The following is a 25890-nucleotide window of genomic DNA, read 5'->3' as shown; positions in this document are numbered from 1 at the left end:
TATCAAAAAGATATTCATGGCCCAATTCACAGCTCTAGGTATGAACAACAACTATTTCCAGCATGTCAACTAAAACTTTATCCAAACGATAGCCTTCATTTGAGAAGACTTTTGGCAGGGATATTGCGGGCACTTTCCGCTTAACTAATTAACTCGCCCACACATGCACATCTTGAGCAGAAGGATGTAAAATCAATTATTATGAACTTAACCTATGAGGAAATTGCCGATTATAGCGCTAATGAGACTAACGGCTAGCAGAGATAAACACTAATGGAGTTTGCGGGACAGATTTGCCGTGAAAAACTGCTCTACACCAAAGCATTTTTTATTTATTTATTTTAGAAATGTATCAAACTTAAAAAAAAAACCAAATCTTATATTCCATCTAATATTTTCGCTTGCACGCTATTGGTCTGAACAAGTCACGAGTTCCCTTGGTCTCAACAAGTCACTTGCAGACCAAGGACTAGAAAATAATCACGTCCTTCGCAGTCAAAGGTTTTGACGAACTCTGTTCTTAATCTGCTTCGTATTAAATCTCATTGTTTGAGGGTAAGCCGTTCGTTATTGGCTGTTTATTACTTTAACCTTAACTCAAAGTAAAAATACACGAGATGGTTGTTAAACTTCGTTTTAGCTTAGCTTCAACCATATTTCACAATATTTGAAAGAGGAAAGAAGCTCTTACGTCCTAAGAATGATCAGAATCAAATTTCTCCTAAAATATTAGCACAGGATCACTAGTTAAGGTCATGAAAATTAATGAAATGATTAGTAAGACTTTTAATACATTTCAATAGTTGTCGCAAGACAATGTATAGGTTATATATGAGGTTATATCATATGTAAACTGTGGAGCCTAAAGAATTGAGAAACTTGGAATTCAGTGATATAATAGACGACCGTTTATGAGTTCTCCACAGTGGATATTTCTTCATCGATTGTTCTCCATTCAAAACTGTCATGAAAACTATTTATCTCTCAGCATAAATTAATCAATTTTCAGCCGATCTTGACCACCGCTGTCATAAATCAGAGCAGTTATTCTTAAAAGCTGCAACTCGCCACTCTCGTGTGATTTGAACATCACCAACAAAAAGAAACATTCTTCATCTACTGAAGAACAAAGGCCTTCTTTGGTTGTAACCTTGAGCCAATGATATTGTCCGAAACCGGCGTTATGTCTGAGAAAGCTTGGCAGTTTTTGATTGGTACAAGGATCACCAAAAACCGGCGCTTGTCCCGTGGAATGTTTTACTTACAAGTAGTCCAAGGAGGTTTTCTAAAGGTGCTACCTTCGTTTCTCTTTCATTGCCTTTTTACTCGCTTCTCTTCGTCTTTTGTTGATGGGATTTCGTGGATCAAATATTTCATATGTATCTTCGTTTTCAATGTAAGCATCCCGAGCTCGTTTGCTCTCAGCTTCGCACTTCAACGAGTGAAACATCCTAGAAAAATACACCAAAGGCACCAATCAAACTCATGTTAAAGATGATGGATCAATGTGAATATCCAATCAACTGCACACCCGCCCTCCCCTCCCCTCCCCTCCCCTCCCCTAACCCAACAATAGTCAACTGATAACAAGTTAGGGTTAATGTTTGGTAAGGGGTGGGGTAGGTGTGCATTTGTTCAGATACTGACATGGGAGAGATCCTGACACGGGATGAGAGTTTCTAAAGCTAACGTTAAGAGCGTTATAGAACCCTTAGTCAGAACGTTAGCCTTTCACTATAACGAACAGCTAACGCTCGAAATGTCAGCTTCAGAAACTCTCTTTGGTGGCCAATTTATATCATTAACTCAATTGATCAAATCAAAGTATTATGTTGTTGACTTCTTTGGTTTTGTTTTGTGTTTTTGTTCTCTTACCACCCAGTGTCATCATCTTGGTTTTCTTCGTCTTTTTCAATGTCTTTTCCTTCGTTTTCCTCTCTCTCTTGTTCTCCTTCAACATTATTAAGTTTGGATGCAAATGACGCCAAAAGAGAGAGGGTCTGCAAATAAAGAAAAATAGTTACACTCGTCTTATCACATTTGGAAATATGTCGGTAACAGTTAAGCCTATCCCCAAAGAGTGACCGGCTTCTAAATTCTCCTTACAGTGTCACCCTTGAATCCAGTGTCAAGGTCACGAGAATAAAGGAGATGATCAGAAATTTAAGACACCCCTGACTGCTAAACAAATCAGTTCTCCTTGATAGTATCATAGGAATTGTAGAGAGAACAGTGCGGAGAAAATGAATGCTGATGTTAGAGTATGAAGGGAAAATAGAGAGAACCTTAATTAAAGGAGTTATGTAAAACTACCTTCAACTCGAACAAAACCCCAAAATATTGGTTCGCAGAGACAGAAGGACACAATTGAAGAAGTAAAGCACCATGAAGAAACAAGAATTGTTACGGAAGGAAGAGATGAATACGGATGACAACATTGACACATTTAGGCTACATTTTTCAAGATGGACCAAATAGAACACAGCTCCTATACAACAAGGATTTGCTTAAGCCAGTTTCAGCCTTTATGGGAGTAAACAACTAAATTATCGGTGTCATCGGACAAGTCTAAAAAAGCCAATAATTAAGACTACCAACAGCCGCTTTTATTAACACTAACGCAAACACTAACGAAAGACGAAAGCGAGTGACAAATGATGATAGTGCGAAACTTGCAGGAGGTTAAAATAACTTTTTCCATAGGCGGATGCCGTCGGTTTAATAGGAGGCTGTGTTCGGAAAAAGGGCTGTAAGGCGAAACCCAAAACACGAGAGCCTGCTCGCAGGCTCAACAGACGGCGATAAGAGTCTTGTAGGGGTACTACTACCCCTGTAGGTGGCGGTAGACCGCTGGACACCAGCCTCTATTGAAACCTCTGAACCTAGTGGTGATTGTGCTCAGTTAGCCAAAATAAACTATTGATTTATTATCAGTGCTGTTGGCTTCGTTGTGTATTCATTTCGTGATATAATACCTGTTCATCTCTTCCTTCTCCTTTTCTTTTCTGGCTCGTTTTCTTTTTTTCAAGATACGTTTTTTGCTCAGCATGGAAAGCGGCCAGGACATCGGATTCTTTGGTCTCTATCAAAAATCAAAATTAAAATGACAAAAAAATCATTTTATAGGGGCTCGTTAATTTTACGCTTAATGAGGCGTAAAAGTCCCCCCTCTAACAACATAGGTGTAATTTATTCTGATTCTTTGACCCGTTTTGACATTTTCATAGGATGGATGTTTTCACAAGCATGCCTTCTCCATCTGTAAACGAGCTTTGTAAAGAAACTCATTAAAATAGCAAAGCTATAAAAAAAATAATAAATTTTAAAAAACAAAATTACAGCGCTGCACTGGCCGGGAATCGAACCCGGGCCTCCCGCGTGGCAGGCGAGAATTCTACCACTGAACCACCAGTGCTTGACTATTTCTAAAAGGAGAATTGACCCGAGAGAAGCTTTATTCGAGGGTAATAAAGAATCTTTATATTTCAGACTTCTCCTTACGCCTTCTTAAATTTCATCGCGTGAATTCACTGTCTTGTGCTTTATAACAGAGTTAAATCAAGAAGCCGATTGTACACCGTACTATGAGTATTAACATTTCGGAGACTGGCATATGTTTAAATTTGAGTTGGCTTGAGCAGAAGAAGTGAGTCTATTGATGCTAAGTGGCAGCTTGTAAAATGTTTAACGTAAAGTTTTTCTTTAATTTTTTTGGTATGTCTGTATCTTCGTATCTTTCCGAAATAGGGGCCGTAAGAAGAGCCGCTACTTAAGAAGGAAGCCGATAAGAGAACAACCACGACAGACTTTATTCTCTAAACGCAGAAATCTGGTAGAAATCCCGAGGTTTATTTTCGCGAAGAAACAATGAGGTAAAAGAAAAAAAAATATCTTCGAATGGTCTTAATTTGACGTAAAATCTGCTCTCATTCTTTCCCTCCTTTTCTATCTTATAGACTATCTCAATGTCATTTTTCCCTTTTCGTTATGTCTGATCGTCAAGTATACCGTTTTTTGTTTTTTTTTTTTTATCTTTAATTATGAATTTTTTTTGCCCGCCTGGACTGGCACTGGCTACGTGCGAGCCAGAAGAAAATTGCCAATCGTCTTCAGAAAATTTGCAAATGCTCATACAAGTGTTCATACCTATGGAACTTTCTTCTTTTTCAGTTTTCTCAGTTTTTGACTCCATCAGTTCTCGCTTCAGTCTTTTATATTCAGCACGGGAGGAAGAAATCTTGGATTGCGGTTCCTCTTCTTCTTTGCTAGCAAGACTGAGTTAAAAGAACGCAAAAAGTATAGCTATTGTTTTGTGTTCGTTCCTGCCCTTGAGCATAATACTCGTTTCGCGCTCGCATCTTGTGCGCAAAAGAAGAAAACGTGTGACGCTAGTTAGAGGCAGGAATAATGGGCATTTTTCAGCCACCGAACTATTCAACATGCTTAATAACTATGGGCATCACCTACAGGGAGGCCCTCATTACAAGAGCAGCCTTTAAACTCTTTACGGTGGTCAATTTACGTTTTCAACTCAGTTGTTAACACTAAATGGCCTCATTATAAGGGCTCGGGCACAAAGGTTCCTTCACTTGCGGGAAATTATGAAGCCTTGAGCTACGCGAACCCATCAGGTCTGCAAGGGGTCTAGCTCTGAGAATTTTGTAGATGATCATTTCCCTTATTCTCACGAACTTAATGATTTAATCAGGGGTATTCTTGTAAGGAGAAATAAGATGCCAGTCACTCTTAGGGGTTAAAGTGTCAATAATTCTGGGCAGCTGTTTCATGTCAGACTCAGTATTTTTTCATTTGCCTATAAAAGAGCCCAGAGTCAAGTAGTGACGACCCTTTTTGTTTACTAACCTGGTTTCTAATCGTTCTTTTGTTTTCATTCTATCACTATCATCCTCATCTTCCTCTGCTTTCCTTTTCTTCAGTTTATTTCGCACCTTGTCTCGCATATCTGCGTCAAAATCCCGTCCATCGGTATTCTATAGGCATAAACAATCATATTAAAAATGATTCAATCATCCCCCTCAATCTTTCACTGCTGGAATGAAGTGCTGTTGAACAAGTCAACAGCCAAAATAAGTCAAAATATGTTCACTGAAGGGAAAAAAAAAAGAGGACGTCACTCCTAGGGGTCTTGAATTGAAAATGAATACCAACAATTAATTAGGCAACAGTAATAACAAAATGGTTAACAGAGTGTACCGTATATCAGAACGACAAGAAGATTTGGGATCAATGTCAGTACCTTAACAAATGTGCACCTACCCCTCCCCAACCCAACATTACCCCTACCTTGTTATCAGTTGACTCTTGTTGGGTTAGGGGAGGGGTAGGTGCACAGTTGCTTAGATACTGACATTGTTCAGAGATTTGATTAGGAGGATAAATTGTCCAGTGACTATCTATTCTACAAAGTGTTTAAAATGAGTTATACAGAACAAACAAACCTAAAATACATACCTCCTCATCACTGTCATCATCTAGGCCTTTACTCTTGGATTTCTCCTTTTTCTAAAAAAGTCGGGATGCTTGTTCATTAATTAAGAATTTCTGTAATTAATTAGTGGGGAATTTCTTAAATAATCACCTTTGCATCTTTTGAAAAATCATTCTACTTTCCTTCAGAAAGATCAGGTCACTCAAAAGTTCAAGAAGACCACAAAACAACAATGAGTTCTATAACAAGTAATAGGAAAGTAGAATCCCCCAGAGGGTGAGTAGCATGTGGTGGGTGGAGAATTTTGGACATGAATAAAGGGGGTAAGCTTTTAGAGAAACTGTGGTGCTGTGGTGGTGGGAGGGTAATATGAGATAATTTGGTTTTATCAATGTAATTTGGCCACCATACAGAGTTTCTATAGCTGATGTTTCGAATGTCAGCCCCTTGTCAGAGTAAGAGCTTTACAGCATTTTGGACATGGGTTGATTCAAGGTGACTGCTAACATGCAAACAACAAAATTGCCAGACATGGTGTGAAGAGCAGAATAAATACATGTAACACTTTCAAGTGTCAATTATTAATTCTCCTCTAAAATTGCAGGACAATTGCCGACATATATCAATGATACCTTAACTGAAGAAATTGTATTTTCAACAGCAGGTTGTTTACTCAGTTTTGGATCATTCAACAAATCATGACTGCTTTTCATCTTTAATGTCTGAAATAATAGAAAAAAGAAAGTAAATTCAAATCAGTTGTAATAATAATCAACTTCGGAGGAAGCAAACCAATGGATAAGATGGACTCCCTCCTCAAAGTTGTGAGTTTTTATAGAAACCAGTGCTACGTCATTTGGCAAGTGAAACCCCCTACTACAATTGATAATCTTGCAGTAAACATATACCATGGGGAATTTTGATAATCCCATTTCTGCCCCTTAGCTGGGAGTTTCAATAAAAGCAAGTTACCAGTGGTTTATCACCACTTGTAGGACCTCTCACCACTGTCTGTATATCCTGCAAGTAGGTTCATGTTTGGGTGTTACCTTACAGCCCTTTTTCTGGGGCACAGCCACCTAGTACACTATTAGCAGTCACTTATGGAAACAGTTATTGAAATCCCTGTATTAGCACTTCATATGCCTTTTGAGTTTCTTTGCTCTGAAGAGCTACCTCAGAAATTTCAGCAGAAATGTATAGAGAACACTATGGAGAATATGCATTCTGTTGTTAGGGTGTAAAGTACTAATCCATACTAATGAGAGGAATTCTGGTAACAATTTAATAAAATAACTATTATAATCTGACCTTTGAAACTGAAGCTACTGTTGATTCATCTTCTTCTGCCTCTTCCCCGAATGACAATAAGCTAAAGTTTCTACAAGAAATCAAATTTGAAGTAAACAAAACCTGTGGTGACAAAATATCATATTTTGATGTTACCACAACATTACCTAAAAGCAATCTCTTTTTAATTAGTTCTAAATCTCTCTTACTGATTATCAAAGGCAATTATATGTAAGATGTAATACTAACTGATTCAAAAACTTGGGTTCAGTCTATTAGTTTGGTCTATGTTGAGGCATTTAAAAAATACTACATGTAAATATATATTAACACATAAAAAGAACAAGAAGAGAAAAGCTGCAGTGGCACCTACTTTGTTCCTTTGACTTTTTTCTTTTTTTCTTCCTCAGGTTTTGTTTTCACCTCCTCTTTTCTCTGCCTTGGAACTATGTCATCAAAAGGATTATATAAAACCTGAAAATGAGGAATTTTTGTTTCACTATTGATAAGTAGTAATTACTGAATCTAAACCATTATTTCCTTCACTGATCCATTATTTGAACTTTTTTTCCCTTATATGATATTAGAATACCTCACTGACCCATGATAAATAATTTTAAGTAAGACTTCCAGGTCTATAGTACAGAAGATGAGTTAACTTCATGAGAGGAAAAAATGATTACAGACTGTAACTATTACACCAATATTTAATTAACCTTTCACTCTGCAAACAATTCTTATAATATTAGTTCTGAGAATTTGGTATTAGATCAACTAGTAATCCCCTAATTAATAACTTTCTTTATTGTATCGAAATTGTAAGGAGACATTCTGTCTTAGTCACTCTTAGGAATTAAAGGGTTTAAGGAAGTATAAATCAATCATTTCATCGAACCTCTGTTTTCTTTATCTTAGGAGGGAAAAGAGGTCTGTCATTACTGTCAACTTCACAATCTTCCATCTTAATCATGTTGTAAATGGTGTCTCCTGCAACCTACAAACAGAGGTGACAAACTTTATCCAGATTTGTTACAGTAAAACATGAAAATTAAATATAGTTTTCCTTTCTGTTACACTGGCCTTTCATTGGCTTCATGCATTATGATATTGCACTTTGTGCTGATTCATCCTTGAGATTATTTTGGTTTGGTTTTGAGGGTGCTCAATCAAAAGAGCATTGCATGATAAACACATCCATCAGCAAGGATAGAGCTAGACTGCACTAGATACTATTTATACAAGTTATATACATAATTAGATACAAATTGAAAAATGGTGTAACCCTTGAAATCCAGAGGTCCTGGCTTTGAATGCTTCTCTAACTAATTGCAGTATTCTTTTGGGTAGTCCCACCTGGAGTTTTCTGAGCAACTCTCAGTTTAGCATCCACTCTAGTCCTGAATTGCATTTTGTTTGTTTCACTTTGCTCAGTGTATTTGGCACAGGTGTATTTTGCATTGTGTGTTTTTTCTATAGTCATCACCAGTAATTGCATCACCCCAACAAAAGACAATTTTTTAAAATTTATACCTTGCCAAATATGGTGTGTTTGCCATTCAATTCATGTGTTGCTCCAAGAGTGAAAAAGAACTGACTTTGATTATCATTGGGTCCAGCATTGGCCATTGCAACCAGCCCTCTGCGCACAAAGCGAAGCCTTTGATGAAATTCATCCTACGAGAGCAAAGAGTACCTTAAAACAAGTCACTGAAAAATTTTAAATACAAGTTTAAACATTTTTAAAGTCATTATTCTGAAGCTCATTCTATTTACAAAAATGGATCACATCAACCAAAATCAAGTTCAATAATTACCTTGAAAGGTCTTCCATAAATTGATTCTCCCCCTGAGACAAGAACAAAAAAAATAAAAAAGAAGAAGAGAAATGCAACCTTTTCACAGGTATCTGAGAAAACATGAAACACCACATTGAATAGAAAATTTATTTTAAAGAATCAACCAAGTACAAGACCATATTTATCAACTGGCCACAGCATATAACTTACCCATCCCTGTTCCTGTTGGGTCTCCTCCCTGCACACAGAAACCTACAGGAAAAACGTGAATGAGTTTGCTAACAGCTTGGATAAGTTTGCTGACAACTGAAATCAGTCCCCAACAACTTGGGTGAGTTCAGCAAGAACTTGGATAAGTTCATTAACAACTTAAGCAAGTTTGCTGATAACCACTGCAAGATCCCCAACAACTATGACAATGTCATTGACAACTTAGATGGGTTCATCAACAATTGCCAGACAAGCGGGTAATAACATGAAGCAAACTCCTTAATCTTTAATATTAATCTTTAATCACAGTTCGTAACCATACATCGAATAAAGGTACAAAAATGGTTGACAGGACAGTAGTAGGGGGAAACTAAATTCCCATGCTAAGACATATCCTCCAAAAAAAAAACAAAAAAAAAACTATAACAAAAAAAAAAAGCCAATTGGTATTTGGGGTAATTATGAGCGGAGGTACTTAATTAGTGAAACTTTAAAAGACTGAAGGCTTGGGGCTGACATTACTTTAGAAGGCAAACAGTTCCAATTGTTAATATATGACTTGTATTAAAAAAAGAATATTTAAAACAATTTTTACGAGCAACTTTAGGCCTTATTTTATACTCATGCTTACTTCTACTTCGAGTTATTCCAATAATATCAAAGTAATGATGGCAATTGATATCACAGTAACCAAATATAATCTTATACATTTGAACTAGGCTAAGGTATTGCCGTCTCAGTTCTAAAGAGTCCCATTTTAACTCTAGAAGTCTTTCAGGATATTCTTTGTCTGGGCCACATATTAGTCGGGACACTCTTCTCTGAATTGCTTCGAATGCCTTGGTGTGTTTCACCAGATGAGGATTCCAGACTGGGCAGGCATACTCGAGGATAGGTATCACTAGTGCCTTAATGACCAATTCTGAAACAGGCTGGACCAGGTGTATTAGAATTTTGCATCCTAATACTAATATATAGTTCCTGGCTTCTAAATTATAAGAACCTTAAGTAGACATGGACCCTTCTATCAACCACGGACACAATCATGAATGATCTGGACACAATCATACACTATCATCTCCTTCTATGAGTTCACTGGGGAAATTAAAACTATATTTTTTTGGTGTAACACATCATATTTTGTGGATGTCACTTAATCAATGTTTACCTTTGACAATTCTGTGGAAAATAGTGCCATCATAATATCCCTCCAGACAGAGCTGAACAAAATTCCTGCAGGTTTTGGGAGCTTCTTTTGACCACAACTCAATCTCTATTTCTCCAGATGAAGTAATGAGAAGAACCTGTTGTGATTAAGTGAAAATAGCTGTAAATGGTAGTTGTGAAAAGCTGTAATGGTTGCAAAAGAATTTTTTATAACTTTTATTTTAAAACCCTCTTAAACAACTTTAAAGAAAATTATTTCAAATGGTATAACAAACAAGAATTTGGAATAATTATTTAATAAAAACTATTTAAATCATAAGATGGTAATCTCAATTACTTTTCACCACTTCACCAAAATTTTGAACAGCGAGATTGCAAGCAGGATATATCGTATTAATTTATCACAATTATTCATAAGCTTGAATGAATGGCAGCCAGTCGAGAGAACTGAAATTTTGATCAAGAGTGAGTAGATGTAAATAACTGGCCCTGTTTCAGTATTTTATCCCAAGTGTTGATTTCTTTACGCTAAGTCACGCAAACAATGATACAGCATGTCGATACACATTTCGTTACTCAAGCCAGCTGTTGCGAGACGACGATAACTCTAAAAGATCTACTACTTGGACAGTTTGTTGACTTGAAATGTTCAAATCTGCGCGCCATACTTTTACAACAACTGCCTCGTTTCCGACAATTTTCTCATAATTCTGCCGGAAATTTTTCCCAGCCAAGTATGACTATTTCTCACCTTTCCATTTGTTGGAGGCTCTTGGATATATATGTTGCTCATTTTTGTAAAATTTGAAATTTAGTTGCAGACAACTTCTTCCTTAAAACCTGTTTATGAAATCCTCTTCCAGAAACGAAACAAATCAGCGGATATGCCTCTGCAAGCAGGCGCATGTATTGCTCCACGTGTTTATATTTCATGATGGCGTCCAAATTGTCTGTGTTACGAAACTTGGCCCTAAGGAGAAATCTTCGTATTTTTTGCCATCAGGTGAGTGCATCATTTATGTTAATTGAATTTCTATTATCATTCCTTCTACAATAAATTCTTCTAAATCCAGAACCGACCAATTGTCAAAGGAAAACGCCCGATCTGTTCATGTGTGACGATTGGAAATTCAAATTTTAGCAAGGTTAGTTCAGTGATCTTCAACAAATTTCTGCAGATGATCTTACTTTTCTTGCCTCAATTTAAGGGATTACTCACATAATGATTTTTTAATTTACAGGAGTTTGGAAAACAACCGCGTGGTTTACGATTTCTACGAACAACGTCAGGTACATGATGGGTACATCAAATTAGGTGTTAGTTATTCTATTTGTTGAATTTTTCAGAGATCTTGTGAAAGATTAGGACGATTCACCCTGATTTACTGCCTCTCTGAAGTAATTGATGATCGTTATGAAGCGAACCTTCGATTGGAAAAGTACACTGAATAATTTACGAAAACTTCCGATGATGGGCGTTATGGGGGTGTGTCAGGGGTGTGACAGATGTGATAGTATTGATTTTAAAAGTATTCTTTAAATTAGCTACTAGTTTTTTTATGCCATTAAAACAATACAGTCTACCATTCAAATTGTTCTTTAGTAAAAAAAATAATAATAATTTAATCAGGTGTGAATGGAGAAGTCCTTCCTTTTAAATTATCCGACATTGGGGAAGGAATTGCAGAGGTTACAATCAAAGAGTGGTAAGTTTTATATGATACCTATATCATTATCCCTTTCACTCCCAGTAGGGACCAAGACATACTTTCTCCGTACAATTAAATATAACATCACACACACAAGTAATGAGAATGTAGAAGGATATCAATCAGTCAATTATCATTTAATAATGATATATATTAACTTAAATAATGCAGATATCAATATTATTTGACCTAATACTGAATTATCAGAACTAAAATTACAAGCAATGTATAGCAGCCAGTGAGAAGAATCACCAATAAAAGAGATCTTGGAGATGAAAGAGTTAAAAGAAATTAATTTTGTCATTTTTCTATTAGGTATGTGAAGCCAGGTGATCATGTGAATCAGTTTGACAGTATTTGTGAAGTACAGAGTGACAAGGTTAGACTACATAACATTTATAATCATCTATGGTGATTTTCCCTTAAATTATCAAAAATAAAATCTAATCCTCTTCATCATTTGCAGGCATCAGTAACAATAACAAGCCGATTTGATGGTACAATCAGGAAACTGTATTATGATGTAGATGATATTGCAAGAGTTGGACAACCCTTGGTGGACATAGAAGCAGAAGCTAATATTGATTCCAGTGAGTTTTTATTGGAAATCATATGCATTTTATCCTAAAATCTTATGATAATCTATGGCCAACTAAATAAAAAATGAATATTTTTTCAGTCAGTTTTGAGAGTATTGATATTTGGGTAGGGAGAAGAAATAATCATGCAGAGAACAATAATATAATGGACAATATATTTCTATACTAGTTAATAGGTGCATTGAAGTGAATGAAAGTGATCCTCGCAGTAATTTGCACTACTTAGGCAGTAGTGAAATAAGGCCTGAAAAAAATTCAGGCCTGTACAGGATTTGAACCCATGACCTCTGCGATACCAGTGCAGCGCTCTACCAACTGAGCTAACAAGCCAACTGGGAGCTGGTCATGAAGTTGGTTCTAAATAAACCCGTGAAGTGATTGAATAAATGGTTAAGAATATATGAAAGTCATATATTTGAACTGCGGATAAAGAAGTGAATGAAAGTGATCCTCGCAGTAATTTGCACTACTTAGGCAGTAGTGAAATAAGGCCTGAAAAAAATTCAGGCCTGTACGGGATTTGAACCCATGACCTCTGCGATACCGGTGCAGCGCTCTACCAACTGAGCTAACAAGCCAACTGGGAGTTGGTAGGTGCATAGGTGCATAGGTGCATTCTTGTTGGCAAATTGGTGAGTCCAGATGAAAGTAAGTAACTGCTAGAGACCCTTTTTTTTCAACTATTAATAACCATGGATTAGCAAAGTGCTTTCCATGAAGCTTTAGATTAAATCCTTATCTTAACTGTGATATTTGGTATTTTAAGATGTTGATGCTGGTCCAAGCCCTGCTGAAGATGTCATGGCTGCCCAACAGAAGCCTAAACCAACGCGTGCTATAGAACAACCACTTCCACCTCCACCCCTCTCCCCTCAGTCTTCACCACCTCAGTCAAAAGCTTCGCCAGCCCCTCCCCCTCAGATTACCACAAAGCAGACTAACAGTGATGGGAAAGTGTTAACAACACCAGCTGTACGCAAAATGGCAATGGACTATAATGTAAGAAGAAGTAAATAGATTTCAAGTAGTCCTTAAAAAGTTTTGTCAACTTCTTTTTAACATACTTTTCCTCAGCTAGTTTTAAGAATTAACTGGGTAGTAAGTGAGGTGAGCACGTGCTTTTCAAGACCTGAATTGAAATTTTCGCAAAAAATTTTGTTTTCCAGATTGAACTGGGTGACATCCCAGGAACTGGTAGGGATGGCAGAATCCTTAAAGAAGATGTGTTGAATTACATTGAGAGAATGAAGGCTAAACCCACTGAAGGTGAGTTTTTGGATAGAAGATTTATTTTTTTGGAACAAATTGTTTGTCTGAGCACTCTATGCAATGTCTTCACAGCCCCTGCCCCCACAGTAGAGGTTGCTGCCCCAACCACCCCACCCTTAACTCAAATTGCAAGACCAGAGGTGGTGCTTGAAGACAGAACAGAAGCTATCAAAGGAATCAGGAGAGCAATGGCTAAGGCTATGACAGCATCACTTACAATTCCACATTTTGGATACAAGGATGAAGTAATTCTAAATGAGCTTGTGAGGTAACAAATGATTTTACTTGTCCAAGGTCTGTGTATACCTTCTTTCCTTTTCTGTTAAATTTCCAACTACCTGTCCCTTTACACTGTCAATTACATATGGAGGTAAGTGAGAAATATATTCGGCTATTGGTTCTCTTATTATATTTTTGTCCAGGGTAAGAAATCACAGTAAAGAATCATTTCAGGCCAGAGGGATGAAGTTATCCTTTATGCCAATGTTTATGAAGGCAACTTCTATGGCTCTGCTCCACTTCCCAATACTAAACAGCTCAGTGGATCCTGCATGTGAGAATATCACTTTTAAGGTATTTAATAATTCCTCCAAAGAGTAAGAAATGATCTATGGTTGCTTGATAATTAAAATATCATAATTGGAAGTGTACATCATAAACAGTACCTCCAAGAACCTCAAACCATTTAATGTAACAATCCTAATTAAGCAGACTACTCAGGGCAGATCACATGCACTATTTTAACCCTCTAAATTCCCAGAAGTGATTGACATGTAACTTCTCCCTATAATATCCAGAATTTATCCAGAAAACAGGAAATGAGAATACTTAAACTTATCAGGTAGAAGTTGCTATCTTGATCCAATACAAAATTCTCATAACCAATTTATGAGGAAATGTGTAACAGCTAAAGGAGAGAATTCACAATCAGAGCTCGGGAGTTGAGGATTAACAGAAATCAAAGGGTGTAGACCATGTGATGATCGATCTTATGATTAACATCTATTCAAAATACAATAATTTCCATAATAATTTTATTCCTCAACAATTTTTTCTCCAACCTGTTAATGAATACTACATTTTGATCCCATTTGTCAGGGTTCACACAACATTGGGGTTGCCATGGATACACAACAAGGCTTAGTGGTACCAAATGTGAAAAATGTACAGAACAAGTCAATATTTGATATCACTATAGAGCTTAACAGACTTCATCAGCTTGGACTGGCTGGTAAACTTACACCAGAAGACTTGATTGGAGGAACATTTACCCTCTCAAACATTGGATCAGTAAGCTTCATCTTTGAATAGTTACAAGTTCAATTTAATTTTAAATTAGCTATTTTCACATTGACTGTAATTTTTGAAGTGGCGAGCATTGAGGGCTTCTAAACGCCAAAATTCTGCCAAGGTTTAGACCTGTTGGACAACACATCACAGGTGAGGTCATGATTGCAAAAATTTGCTTCAAGTGACATGGACAATTTTGCACAAATTCAAACTGATTTAATTTGTGCAATGGTCACCCAAACTCAACACAGCAAATAGTTTGTTGTGAAGATCTGAGTCAGTGGCTCATCGCTTAGTGGATCCAAGCCTTTGTAAGAAATTGAAATATGAACCTTTGCATCTTTGGTTACATGATCCAATTGTCTATGATGTCTTTGCCAGATTGGAGGAACATATGCAAAGCCAGTGATTATGCCTCCTGAGGTTGCCATTGGTGCTATTGGAAGAATACAGGTTAGCATACTCATTTAACTCTTTAAATTTTCAGGAGATAACAAGTCTGGGTTCAATATCATGGACATAATGTTACAAAGAGGTAGCTTGTCTGAAGGCTGTCTAAGCAACATCTGACCTCTCCCTTGCCTTTTTCAAGAAAAAGTAATCATGATAATCAAAACAACTTATGTGCTCCAAAACAATGCTTTCATTAGGAAATGTATTGGAGAATAGTGTAAAGTAAAAGTAGAATATTCTCCACATTTGAAAAAGAGCTAGCTCAGGGAATGGAAATTTAGTAAGAGAATTCTGCATACTAGCTAAAGAGTTCTTTTATCCCTTAATGGTCAATGAACACCCTGCAAATTGTCAGTGAAACACTAGTTAAGGACTCCTCTGTTTTCCCCTACTGTTTACTCACATGGTTATTTGTAACAATTTTTATAGGAAGTCCCCAAGTTTGATAAGGATGACAATATTTACAAAGCGCATATAGTCAATGTAAGCTGGTCAGCTGATCACAGAGTCATAGAAGGTGCTACAATGGCTAGGTTTTCAAACCTATGGAAATCTTATCTAGAAAACCCTGCTTCTATGATGATGGACTTAAGATAATAATTCTTCTGTGCACCAATTAGCCTTATTAATTTGCCTGTAAGGATTGTCAAATTGTTGTAAGGGCTCAATACTACATTTCATGCAAAAACAGTTTTACAGGTACATGCTTGTACAGTTATTACATGGAGAAAAATTAGATCAAGAAATTCCACAATCAAAGCATTTCAAGACTAATATGGAATAAATAGATCAATGTCAGTATCTGAGCGGCTGTACACCTACCCCTCCCCTAACCCAACAACAGTCAATTGATAACAGGTTAAAGTTAGTGTTGCTTAGGAGATGCATAGGTGTGCAGTTGTTCAGATACTGACATTGATCCAATGAATAATACCTTCACCTTATGTGGCTTGTATATACTAGACAGAGCTATTTTACCAATGGGTAATGTTTTACCCTTGATACAAAATGGGGTTCAATAAGTGAAAAATACTAGTGTTATTTATTTTTAATTCTTGAAAAAATACATTAACTGTACATTTAGTTGGGGTTTACAACACTGTAACTTGAAGCAACTAGGGAAAATAATAATACATAAGGCTATATTTTCATACAAGTTTCATATTTAACCTTTAAAAAGGATTTGTTCAGTCTAGGTCTGGTTTTCATCTTTCAAATGATGTTCAGAAAATGAGCTTTGTGAGGATTATCTATCAAGATCATGGACTATCTTTGACAGTATCTTAATATTAAAACTTACTGTAAACTCAGTTACTTTCATATAAAACCATGGGTAAAAGCAATTAGGTATTCAAGTATTTTGTTATGTGTTTCATAATCTAATTATAAATCTCATGCAGCACTATTAACACTAAACTATTAACTAAATTAAAACAGCTGCCCAAGTATAGAGTGTGTACAAAGTGCAGAATAAAATAGCAAGAACAAGCTCTTGGAGTTCTTACAATTTCTTTCTAAAAAGTTTTCATTACAGGGTTACATTAAAAATACAGTCATGTAAGAATTTGTTTCCTTCCAATCAACCCCTACATTGTGAGAACATCTTCCCCCTAACTACACCAAACATCAGTGGTATAGTTCTTGTACTAATAAGCTGAACCTTTGTACAGACAGAGAAGAGAGTTGAATTACATAAAAACAAATTGTTGATGTTTAAAAAAAAAAAAGGGTTACCTTGTCCTTGCAAAACCATGCACATGACTATGGTTTTGGTTTTACACTTTGACAGTTGAACAAGTGAAAAAGAACTTTTAACTCAAATTATAGCAATATTGTTAATATTTGAATACCAGTAAAGAACTGAAGCACTTTCAAAACTTGTGACAATAGTTGATACAGAAGGCTTAAACATCCACCCTTGCTCATGGATCTTTCCCACATTTCAGTTTCAAGCATCATAATCTACTCACAAGAACATTAGGGTTGAATAGTCTTGAAGAGCATCACTCAGACTCTGAGGTTGCCTTGTGTCTTTTTCTGCTCTTTTTCCTTCTGCTTTTTTTCTTTTCTTTGTGTTTGTGGCTCTTTCTGTGTTTACTCCTTGGCTGTTCTTTCCTGAAAATAATACTTGCAGCTGTATAATTACATGTAAGTAAATCAACTCTTGAGCAGCATTTTTCAGTAGTGATGTAGTGATCAGGCATTCCTTATTTTTTGTGGCAACAACAGGGATCAACAGCTGAGAGACAGAAAACCTGAATGCTTCCCCTTTTTTCCTTTAGTCTACAAAGAATAGCATTAGTCTGCTTTCTCATTTCAAATTATTAGTGCAAATATACCTGCCCTCAAATAAAGTTCTTTTTTTAATCCCATGAAATCCTGTGACTTATCAAAAGATGGTTGCATAAAAGCATAAAATATACATGAAGGAACACAAGTGCTCTTGCCATGCAGACTTAGTAGAACAGACAGAAGCACCTGAAGTTATTAGTCATTCATTCTAACAAAGGGCTAACACTTCAAACCTCAGCAAAAGAGGCCCTTTACAATGGCCAATCTACATTTATTTATTGACTAAGTTAATAAAATCAAATTATCTTGCAAATACTCCCCCACTGATGCAGCACCACAGATTCTTTAGAAACTTACCCTCTTTATACTTTGAATTTAGTTTGGTAAACCAGCAAGATTCATTGAAAATAAAATAATGATCCATTTTGCCTCATTTTGCATTATGGGCCTGATAATTTTGTGTCCTACTCACTTCTGATGTTTGCTAATCTTTTTTCTTTTTCTTTTATGACTATCAGAATCATCATCACCTACAACATGTAAGGATAAGCATGAAAATATATTTTTTTTATTGGTAACAATACAAATTATTCCCAATAAAAACAAAAACTACCAATGAATATCTTAACCCTTTGACACCTGAGAGAGCCTGGCATCTAATTTCACAAAAACAATATCACTCCTACAAGTTCACAAGAATAGAAGGGAATGATTATCAATTAAAAAAGATATTGATTGTTGAACAAATCCTCCTTGCCATAACCTTAACCTTTTAACTCCCAAGATCTGATTGATAATAATTCTCCCTTCTGGCTCCTACACATTTCTTTGTAACTTAGTTGTGAGAATTTGGTGTCAGATCAAGATCATAACTTCTACCTGATAAGTTTAAGTATTCTCATAACCTCTTTATTAGATAATGTATGGATATTATTAGGAGAAAGTACGTGTTAATCACTCTTAGGAGTTAAAGGGTTAAGAAATGAACAGAAAACAGTATACATGGGTGTAAAGGATTAAAGGAGTAATTTTCATATCATATATAAATTGTACTTTAGAAAATAATATCAAATAAATAATAAACAATTTAAAAGTTTGTAGATTGTAGTCACAAAATAATAAGAGACTTCAAATTTGACTGAGTTTCCTTACTTTTGTCAGTTTCATCAGTTGTTACTGAATGACTCCTCTTGGCTCTGCATTGAGAAATAATTCATAAAATAGGTTTTGGTTAGTCATCACAGTTAATAACACTTTCAAAAGAGAAATGTAATTGTTTGTCTCATGATGTGGTCACTTTGGAGGTGCATCAGGACATTCCCACTGTATACTGCTAATCTTCTGCAAATATCATTCAAATCTTGCAATTAAAACAAGGATACCAGTAGTACTTAAATTACAAGACCATGCTAGTTTAACACACAGCTACACATACCTCTTTAAAGCAGGTGGCGAGTATGAGGCAGCCCTCTGACGTGGAACATCTCTCTGTTTCAAGGCCCTCTCTAGAGACTGGGATCTTAAAATAACAGGAAATAGAAATATTTGTGTGGAAAACACATCATCATTAAAAAAGTTTGCAGCATCTAACCTTTCTTTCACTGTTTTTCTCCTCTGATACTTTTTTCTTTTTGAATCTGAATCAGATGAAGTAGGAGTTGTTGTAGAGCTGACGCTGATTTCTTTATCGCTATCCTCTTCTTCACTGGATGTACTACTGACATCAACCACTACATCCTTCTTTGGATCAACGCGTACAAAGTTACGACACTGAAAAGTTAGGTGACCACCTGTTAAAACATAACCAACAATTAATCCTTTACACCCTAAAATCAGTATACAAGTTCTCAATACTATTCTCTACACATTTCCTGAGGTGCTGACAAGGAGCATTTTTTTAACAATCAAGAGCTTTTTTAGTTGGTAACCGTATTTGATTTAAAGGTGAAACTTGAATAGTATATGACACAAAGTCAATAAATTTGCTCTAAATGTGCCGAGGTGAATGATCATTGCACGTAACGCGAAAGTCCTCTGGTTTAACTACGCGTGTTTTGTACTAAAACTTAACTAACTTTTAATTTTTTTGAATCAGATATTTATTTGTGTACAGTCACGTCACATTGAAGCTCTGAGATTTCAAACTTACTGTAGCCACATTTCTTGCATCCTGTTCTTTGACTTTCATTGTTTTGGTTTGTCAGTCGTCCAATTAAATCTGGAGATGGAAGTAAAGAATACCCGTTGATTTTGGTGTACTTTATATAGTCACAGAAGCAAAGAACAGCAAGGTGTAAAACTTGCAATACATGCTTTCCGTATTTTTAGGTTCACCAACCTTTTATGTCTGAGGAACTCATTTTAAATCCAATTAAGACTATTTGTGGTAGCTAGATGTGCATTTTACCTTTGAAAACCTGGTTAATCTTATTCGCTCACGAACGAAGTTCAAATGTTTCAAAACGCCGCCATGTTGATTGAACGGCATACACTGGGGCTCAGTTGGACCAAGATTCCTCTCGACCAACTCGGATAAACATGGCGGTTTAGAGATCCCATTGTCTTTTTATGTTTACGCTGTATTTTGCCCCATCAAGTTGATTGGAAAACCTTTGATCCGATGTCTCATCGAAAGGTAACTAAACGTAGAAGAGAATTAGCTGGAGATGATGACTTCTCCCCGTCTTTCTTCCCGCAAAAGAAGCGATCGAAATCGCAAGAACAAAATGCTCAAACGAACGAAAGGCTACAGGATAATCTGTCGATGGAAGAAACTGAAACTGGTGTTAGAAGGTCATCAAGGACTCCTAAACCAAAAGTATTTGACGATGAAGAGACTGCAGTTATCAGTCGAAGTCCTGACGTAACTTTAAGTCCAAAACCAAGTGACTTTGAAATAACTCAATCAGTAGCCAGCCAGCCTTCCAATAAATCCAAATTAACTTCGCCCACAGACGACGCTCTGATTGCCAAGAAACCTAAAAAAATAAGTTTTTCAGCCACTTTTGACGAGGGCCATAAAAGAGAAACGAGACGAAGTTATCAAAGTTATCTGAAAGAAATCGAAACAGATACGGAAGTTTTCAAGGATGCTATTGTTAAGGTGGTTGAGGATCGAACACCAAAGCTCACTGAAAATATTCAGAAGGATAAAAAAGAAACAGGATCTTCAAAGACACGGATTAAGAAAGAAACACAAGCAGATTTTTCTCCAAAAGTCAGGACATCTTCTAGAACCCCAGTTCCTAAAAGGATCTTCTCTCTGCTTGAAGAGGGAGAGAAGGAGGAGAAGAAACCAGAGGTATCTGTGATCCCAGAGGATACAATTGAGCCAGTACATATACCATCAACATCTCCTAAAATGAGGGTCTCCTCAAGGGCTCATCTACCAAAAAAAAGCTTTCATTTATTGGAGAAGGATGATGTTAGGGAAACAAAACAAGATGTGATAGAGAATAGCAGAACAAGAACTCCAAAAGTTCAAGGTAGCAAGAAAAGTAAATCCAAAGAGGGAAGAAATGATCAGGAACTGTTAAGGAACACACCAGAAAATTCCGATGAACCATCTCCAAAAATCAGAATTTCTTCACGAGGTCACATGCCAAAAAGAACTTTCTCACTTCTTGAAGGTGACGAGGATGACAAGAATATGGAAGAAAATAGAAATCAGTCACCAAATACACTCAGGGATGACAATGGTATGTCACAGACTCTTACTGAGTTCCAAATTACAACTGTAGACCGAAAGGAACAAAAGAGACGAAGGAGTTCCAGCAATCAACAATTAAATAAACCAAAATCATCTCCTAAGGAAGAGGTAAACTTGTTTCCAAACCGTGAAAGTGAAGTGTCACTTAGCACAGCAAATAAATTAGATGTGTCTAAAGGCATCAGTGTGAGTATTCAAGAATCTGGTGAAGTGTATGTGGGAAGAAAGAAGTCAGAATATTCTAAAGATGATCAGGATAGAGGAAAGATGAATAAACGAAAGGGTAAACCTGTGAAAAAGAAGATTATGCAATCAGAAGAAGTTCAGATGGCAACATTAACAGCATTCAAAGTGAGAGCTGAATCTGACCATTGTACTGGTGAAGAAACATCATCGACTCCAAAGCCAGCCAAACCTAAAAGCACACCTAAAGTTAAACAAGCTGATAAATCGTCAACAAAGAAAGGCAGTGGTGTTGGAAAAGGAGTCATGAAAGAGGATGGTGTAGAAAACAAACTAGGATTTTCACAGAGTGATATTGTTACCCGTGATGATAATTCAGCAAGTGATTTAAACGCTGGTGCATCAAATGTGAAAAGAAAGGGAAAGATCATGAAAAGTAGTAAACAGAAGGCTAGCAAACACAAGGATACGGTGTCTGAGGAGCTAGAGAAAGTTAAAAGTAATCATGACAGTGAAGATAAAGGACATGAACATATCATCCTAAAATTACAGCTTCCTCAATCAGAGGATGGAACAAAACATAAGAAACATCATCATCATCATCACCATCATCATAAGCACAAACAAGCATCTAGAAATCACAAAGATGGATCACCGAAAACATCACATCACAAGAAACCTGCTGCTAAATTACATCCTGATGGCAGTCAAACAGTCCCAGCCTCAGAGAAAAACAAGAAAAAGATTTCAATCAAATTCAAAGGCCTTTCCAATAGTAATGTAGAAATGGTGAGCAATGCCTTAGAACAAAGCAGCAATACAGTGAATTTACCTGAGCAATCAAAGGAAGGCAATAAAAAGAAAAAGAAACAAAAATTTCCAAGTTCCCAGAATGAAAAGCATCTAGCATCACCATCACAAACTGAAAGTGAACATGTTAAGTTAGTCATAAAGAAAGAGAAGATTCCCACCAGCAGTAAGTCTGATGAAGTGAAGAAAAAGAAGAACACTAAACCAACAACACTGGCAGTAGACCATCAGAAAAAGAAAGGCTCTTCTAAAACAGAGAGTAAGAAAGAAACATCAGCTTCAACTTCAGCCAAAAGAATCAAGTCACCACAGGTAGGTTCATCTCATTAAGCTTATCATGTATGCTACACATGTATGTGCATTTTATAATGTATACTATGTGTATCAATCAATATCTTTGTGGAGTGGTTTGAACCTAAGGAGGAGGGGTTACATTTGAGTATGTTGTCTGATCTTTTGGGTAGTCTTGTCGGTAGTGATGACTGATGTTTGACAACCTGAGTGGAAGTCATCATCTGACTCTGATGATGACTTTAGTCACTAACAACAACAGTCCTTCTCAGGACCATCCTCAATCAGATAATCAGACTACATGGTCAAATCAGTATCATGATAAGAAGTCTTAAGTTTTATTGTAGAACTGGCTCTGCAAGCAAGCAAGATGGGCACATGCTGTTTGCTCGGGGTAACCTCCTTTTGTTATCTCTGAAAAAAGGATATTGACTTTGTTCTAGTATATATAAATGCAAAACTGTTCTATATCCAGCTCTTTTGATTTACAGTAACACTTTATGTTACTTTATGTTTTATGACTCATAATGTTATATGTACTGTTATTTAATCATAAATTATCTTCATTTCTCTTTAGAAGCCCAAGGTAGTGACATCCTATCTGCTCTTCTGCAAGCAACAGCGGAAGCGAATTGCAGAGGAAAATCCTGGATTAGGTACGGTCATACTCTTTACAGCACCACATAGCTTTCTCAGAAGAATAGGGGTGTATAATGATATCAAATTCCAGTGTAAAAGTTGTGTTTGCACATGTTTTGCACTTGAAGCCACTTCATATAAAATAAGTGTTATGGTTTTTGCACACTATTGAGAAGGACTTTCCACTTCCTGTTACTCAGAGTTCACAGAAATCAGCAAGAAAGTTGGCATTGCATGGAACAACCTCAAGGATGATGAGAAGGAGGTAAAAAATTCAAGTTGTAGGTAATGTTGATTCTGTATTTCACATGACTGTGTGTATCATTATCCTCAGGAGATTAAATTAATAGATGCAAAGTGAAGTTCTCTTTTACACAATTCCAGAGAAAGTGAAAGGTGGCTTTGAAGTCAACATGGGTTGTGTCCTCGTGTACCAGTACACAAGGAACGAAACATTAACGAACTGCGTCACAACTCCATGTATGGATATGAAAACAATAGGAATTCCCCCGTGTACTGGTACACCAGAACAGCCCCTCAACATGTACTGGTACAGTGCACCAGCCCCGGATCTCATATTACATGTAATTTCAGTCTTATATACTTTTTTTTTCAATGCCCATCTGCAATTCCTTGTAGTGTTGGCGGAAAAAGGCAGAAGAAGTCAAGAAATCTCTTGGACTCAACAGCCCAAACCCTGTGTCTGTGCCCAAAGAAGGACAAGCTGAACCCATTGATTTGGCAGCCCATTTGCAGCTCTTGGGGGAGTCCTTGTGTACAGTTGGAGCCTGTCTACGAGTACAGGTAACCAGAAATTGTTGTCCTGTCTTCTTACACCAGCAGGAAGTTGTGGACTTCTGTGAAAAAGTTGGAAAGAATAAAGATGAAACTATATAAATGAAACTTATAAAGATTGTATGCTTGTGATAACAATTAGGTATTATCTGTCTGTTAATTCCTTTTTTCCTTCCAAAGGACCCAGGTGAAGTTCATGGCAGCTTGTCTGTGCTATTAGACTCAGCCCTCTGTGCCATATCCCCTTTATTGTTCCTAACATCACAAATACCTGAAATGGATGGCTGCTCCAAAAAAACCCAGGTATTGTTAAAAGGATTAACAGGAGTTTTGAAATATTTCTCCCCACACATCTGTACACTAATTTTCATGGGGTTTTTTATGACCAGCTACAAATAACCTGTGAGGTTGTTGGTTGAGAACATAAACTTTTTTAATCATAGGAATGAAATGGTTAACCTCAGCTTTTTTTTCATTCACACAACACTTGCAACATTGTCAATCCTTTGACTCTTGAGAGTGACAAGCATCTACATATAATTTCACCTTACATTATTACCTTGAATCACACTTTAATATCACAAGAATAAAGGAAATGACCTCTAATTAAGAAGACCTTGATTATTAAACCAATTCTCCTTGTTAGCACCTTAAGAAATGTATGGAGAACAGTACGGAGAATATTCATACTGATGTCAGGTTGTAAAGGGTCAATCTCAATAGTATGCAGGACCCTTGTCACATATAAAGTAAGATCCAGCTTACTGTTAAGTTCTCTGTAGTGCAATGGTAGATTAATGGGGCTGGAAATCTGAAGGTCTGGGGCTTAATTCCTCTTAGGAACTCAAATTTGCTTTAGTGACAAAACAAAAAACTTTTTTGCATATTGCTCTGATCTTATCATGAAAAAAACTGGTAACCCTGCAAAATTTAATGTTATTTGGAAAATTATCAAAACTTAAATATTTTACTTTTTTTAACAGACTGAGGTGCTGGACAATCTTGCCTATGTAATGCCTGGCCTGGGATGAAACAAAATCATCAAATATGCAGCATCATGTTAAGAACCATTGTAACAGTAGTAGATCACACTGGAAGTGTGGGAGTATGGATTGAAATTGACACAGCTTAAATGCAAAGATGTGACCAGCAGCATTTTGCTTTCATTTTATATAAAAGTTATTTGTGAGCCATGGTTGGTTCACAGTGGGAGAAACTGGGCCAAAGGTCCTGATTTCAATACAAAGGACTCAGTTTTTTCCAGTTATCTTTTTTAGTTTTGTTCTGCCCCTAGGACCATTACGATTGCACAATTCTGTGAATTCATCTCACACAGCAAAAAAAAAAAAAAAAAATATATATATATATATATGATTAAGAGATCTTTAAATTTAAAGTTGAATATGACTGTTAGTGCAAGATCTTATGAGTAAATTTTCAGCTTGTTAGAAAACTTTCCTTGATAGCCAAGTATTGCAGACAGTATATGACAATCTTTTGTAAATATAATTTTTATCGGTGCATTTGTTCAAAAAGCAACAACTCCCTATAAGATCAAAAGCCGCATGGAGATAGCACCTAATGAACATATTTTAAAACATATTTTAGTTGATATTTTTCACTTCTTTACGGTCAATATGGAGTAAAATTTCCAGTTAGCTACTGACTTTGTTTAGCAAAGCAAAAAGTGTAGATGGGAGGACAAATTTAGGTTTCCACTTTCCCATAACTTACTTGTAGGATTCTAAGTTACTAAAGAAGTTTTTTTCTTCAACCCACTGACACACTGTCATGTAGTAATACTATACATTATTAACTCATTACATATTTATCACACACAGTTGTACTTTGTTATTATATTTCTCTGCCAGGGAAGCAACCTCTTCTTGTTCCACTGCCTACTTGGTTGTTAGTCCCACACAATTCTTGCTATTGAATC

At 36.4% G+C, this 25890-nt stretch overlaps 4 protein-coding genes and 1 non-coding gene across 11 annotated transcripts; 2 read left to right on the top strand and 3 right to left on the bottom strand.

Moving 5' to 3' along the window:
- Positions 1 to 548: 548 nt before the first annotated feature.
- LOC113669551 (spliceosome-associated protein CWC27 homolog) lies at positions 549 to 10802 on the bottom strand. 2 transcript variants are annotated; one of them, XM_089188138.1, is made up of 15 exons: positions 10664 to 10802; positions 9914 to 10049; positions 8746 to 8787; positions 8554 to 8585; positions 8270 to 8413; positions 7635 to 7733; positions 7113 to 7213; positions 6761 to 6830; positions 6082 to 6171; positions 5473 to 5523; positions 4864 to 4991; positions 4147 to 4274; positions 2976 to 3082; positions 1876 to 2000; positions 549 to 1451 (listed from the first exon to the last, which is right to left on the bottom strand). In XM_089188138.1, exons 1-15 carry the CDS (start codon positions 10703 to 10705, stop codon positions 1295 to 1297), a joined length of 1452 nt encoding a protein of 483 aa, XP_089044264.1. In that variant the 5' UTR covers positions 10706 to 10802; the 3' UTR covers positions 549 to 1294. The 2 variants fall into 2 exon arrangements, with proteins under 2 accessions (XP_089044264.1, XP_027041407.2); XM_027185606.2 differs by having other exon boundaries at positions 4147 to 4265.
- On the bottom strand, positions 3345 to 3415 carry Trnag-gcc (transfer RNA glycine (anticodon GCC)). Its single transcript has one exon. It is a non-coding gene; the product is annotated as a tRNA-Gly (tRNA).
- A 17-nt stretch (positions 10803 to 10819) lies between the features above and the next one.
- LOC113669501 (lipoamide acyltransferase component of branched-chain alpha-keto acid dehydrogenase complex, mitochondrial) lies at positions 10820 to 16721 on the top strand. Of its 2 annotated transcripts, XM_027185551.2 has the most exons (13): positions 10820 to 10915; positions 10986 to 11057; positions 11154 to 11202; positions 11543 to 11618; positions 11937 to 12000; positions 12088 to 12211; positions 12987 to 13219; positions 13387 to 13486; positions 13562 to 13757; positions 13912 to 14062; positions 14588 to 14779; positions 15161 to 15232; positions 15662 to 16721. In XM_027185551.2, the coding sequence occupies exons 1-13, from the start codon at positions 10844 to 10846 to the stop codon at positions 15827 to 15829; spliced, it is 1569 nt and encodes a 522-aa protein (XP_027041352.2). In that variant the 5' UTR covers positions 10820 to 10843; the 3' UTR covers positions 15830 to 16721. The 2 variants fall into 2 exon arrangements, with proteins under 2 accessions (XP_027041352.2, XP_027041351.2); XM_027185550.2 differs by having other exon boundaries at positions 13387 to 13757.
- On the bottom strand, positions 16267 to 20024 carry LOC113669502 (uncharacterized). Of its 5 annotated transcripts, none has more exons than XM_027185552.2 (7): positions 19863 to 20024; positions 19674 to 19742; positions 19116 to 19314; positions 18960 to 19043; positions 18677 to 18720; positions 17997 to 18054; positions 16267 to 17347 (listed from the first exon to the last, which is right to left on the bottom strand). In XM_027185552.2, the coding sequence occupies exons 1-7, from the start codon at positions 19882 to 19884 to the stop codon at positions 17236 to 17238; spliced, it is 588 nt and encodes a 195-aa protein (XP_027041353.2). In that variant the 5' UTR covers positions 19885 to 20024; the 3' UTR covers positions 16267 to 17235. The 5 variants fall into 5 exon arrangements, with proteins under 5 accessions (XP_027041353.2, XP_089044268.1, XP_089044265.1 ...); XM_089188142.1 differs by having other exon boundaries at positions 19116 to 19294; XM_089188139.1 differs by having other exon boundaries at positions 18960 to 19314.
- Positions 20025 to 20042: 18 nt separating this feature from the next.
- LOC113669534 (uncharacterized) lies at positions 20043 to 25787 on the top strand. The gene is made up of 6 exons (XM_027185587.2): positions 20043 to 22538; positions 23095 to 23173; positions 23357 to 23421; positions 23796 to 23960; positions 24132 to 24254; positions 24935 to 25787. Exons 1-6 carry the CDS (start codon positions 20145 to 20147, stop codon positions 24980 to 24982), a joined length of 2874 nt encoding a protein of 957 aa, XP_027041388.2. The 5' UTR covers positions 20043 to 20144; the 3' UTR covers positions 24983 to 25787.
- The last annotated feature ends 103 nt before the right edge of the window (positions 25788 to 25890 follow it).

Source organism: Pocillopora damicornis, chromosome 11 (assembly GCF_964200805.1).
Source record: "Pocillopora damicornis chromosome 11, jaPocDami1.2, whole genome shotgun sequence".
Lineage (NCBI taxonomy): Eukaryota > Metazoa > Cnidaria > Anthozoa > Scleractinia > Pocilloporidae > Pocillopora > Pocillopora damicornis.
The sequence above is the reverse complement of the archived record's forward strand: the minus strand, read 5'-3'. Positions and strand labels throughout refer to the sequence as shown.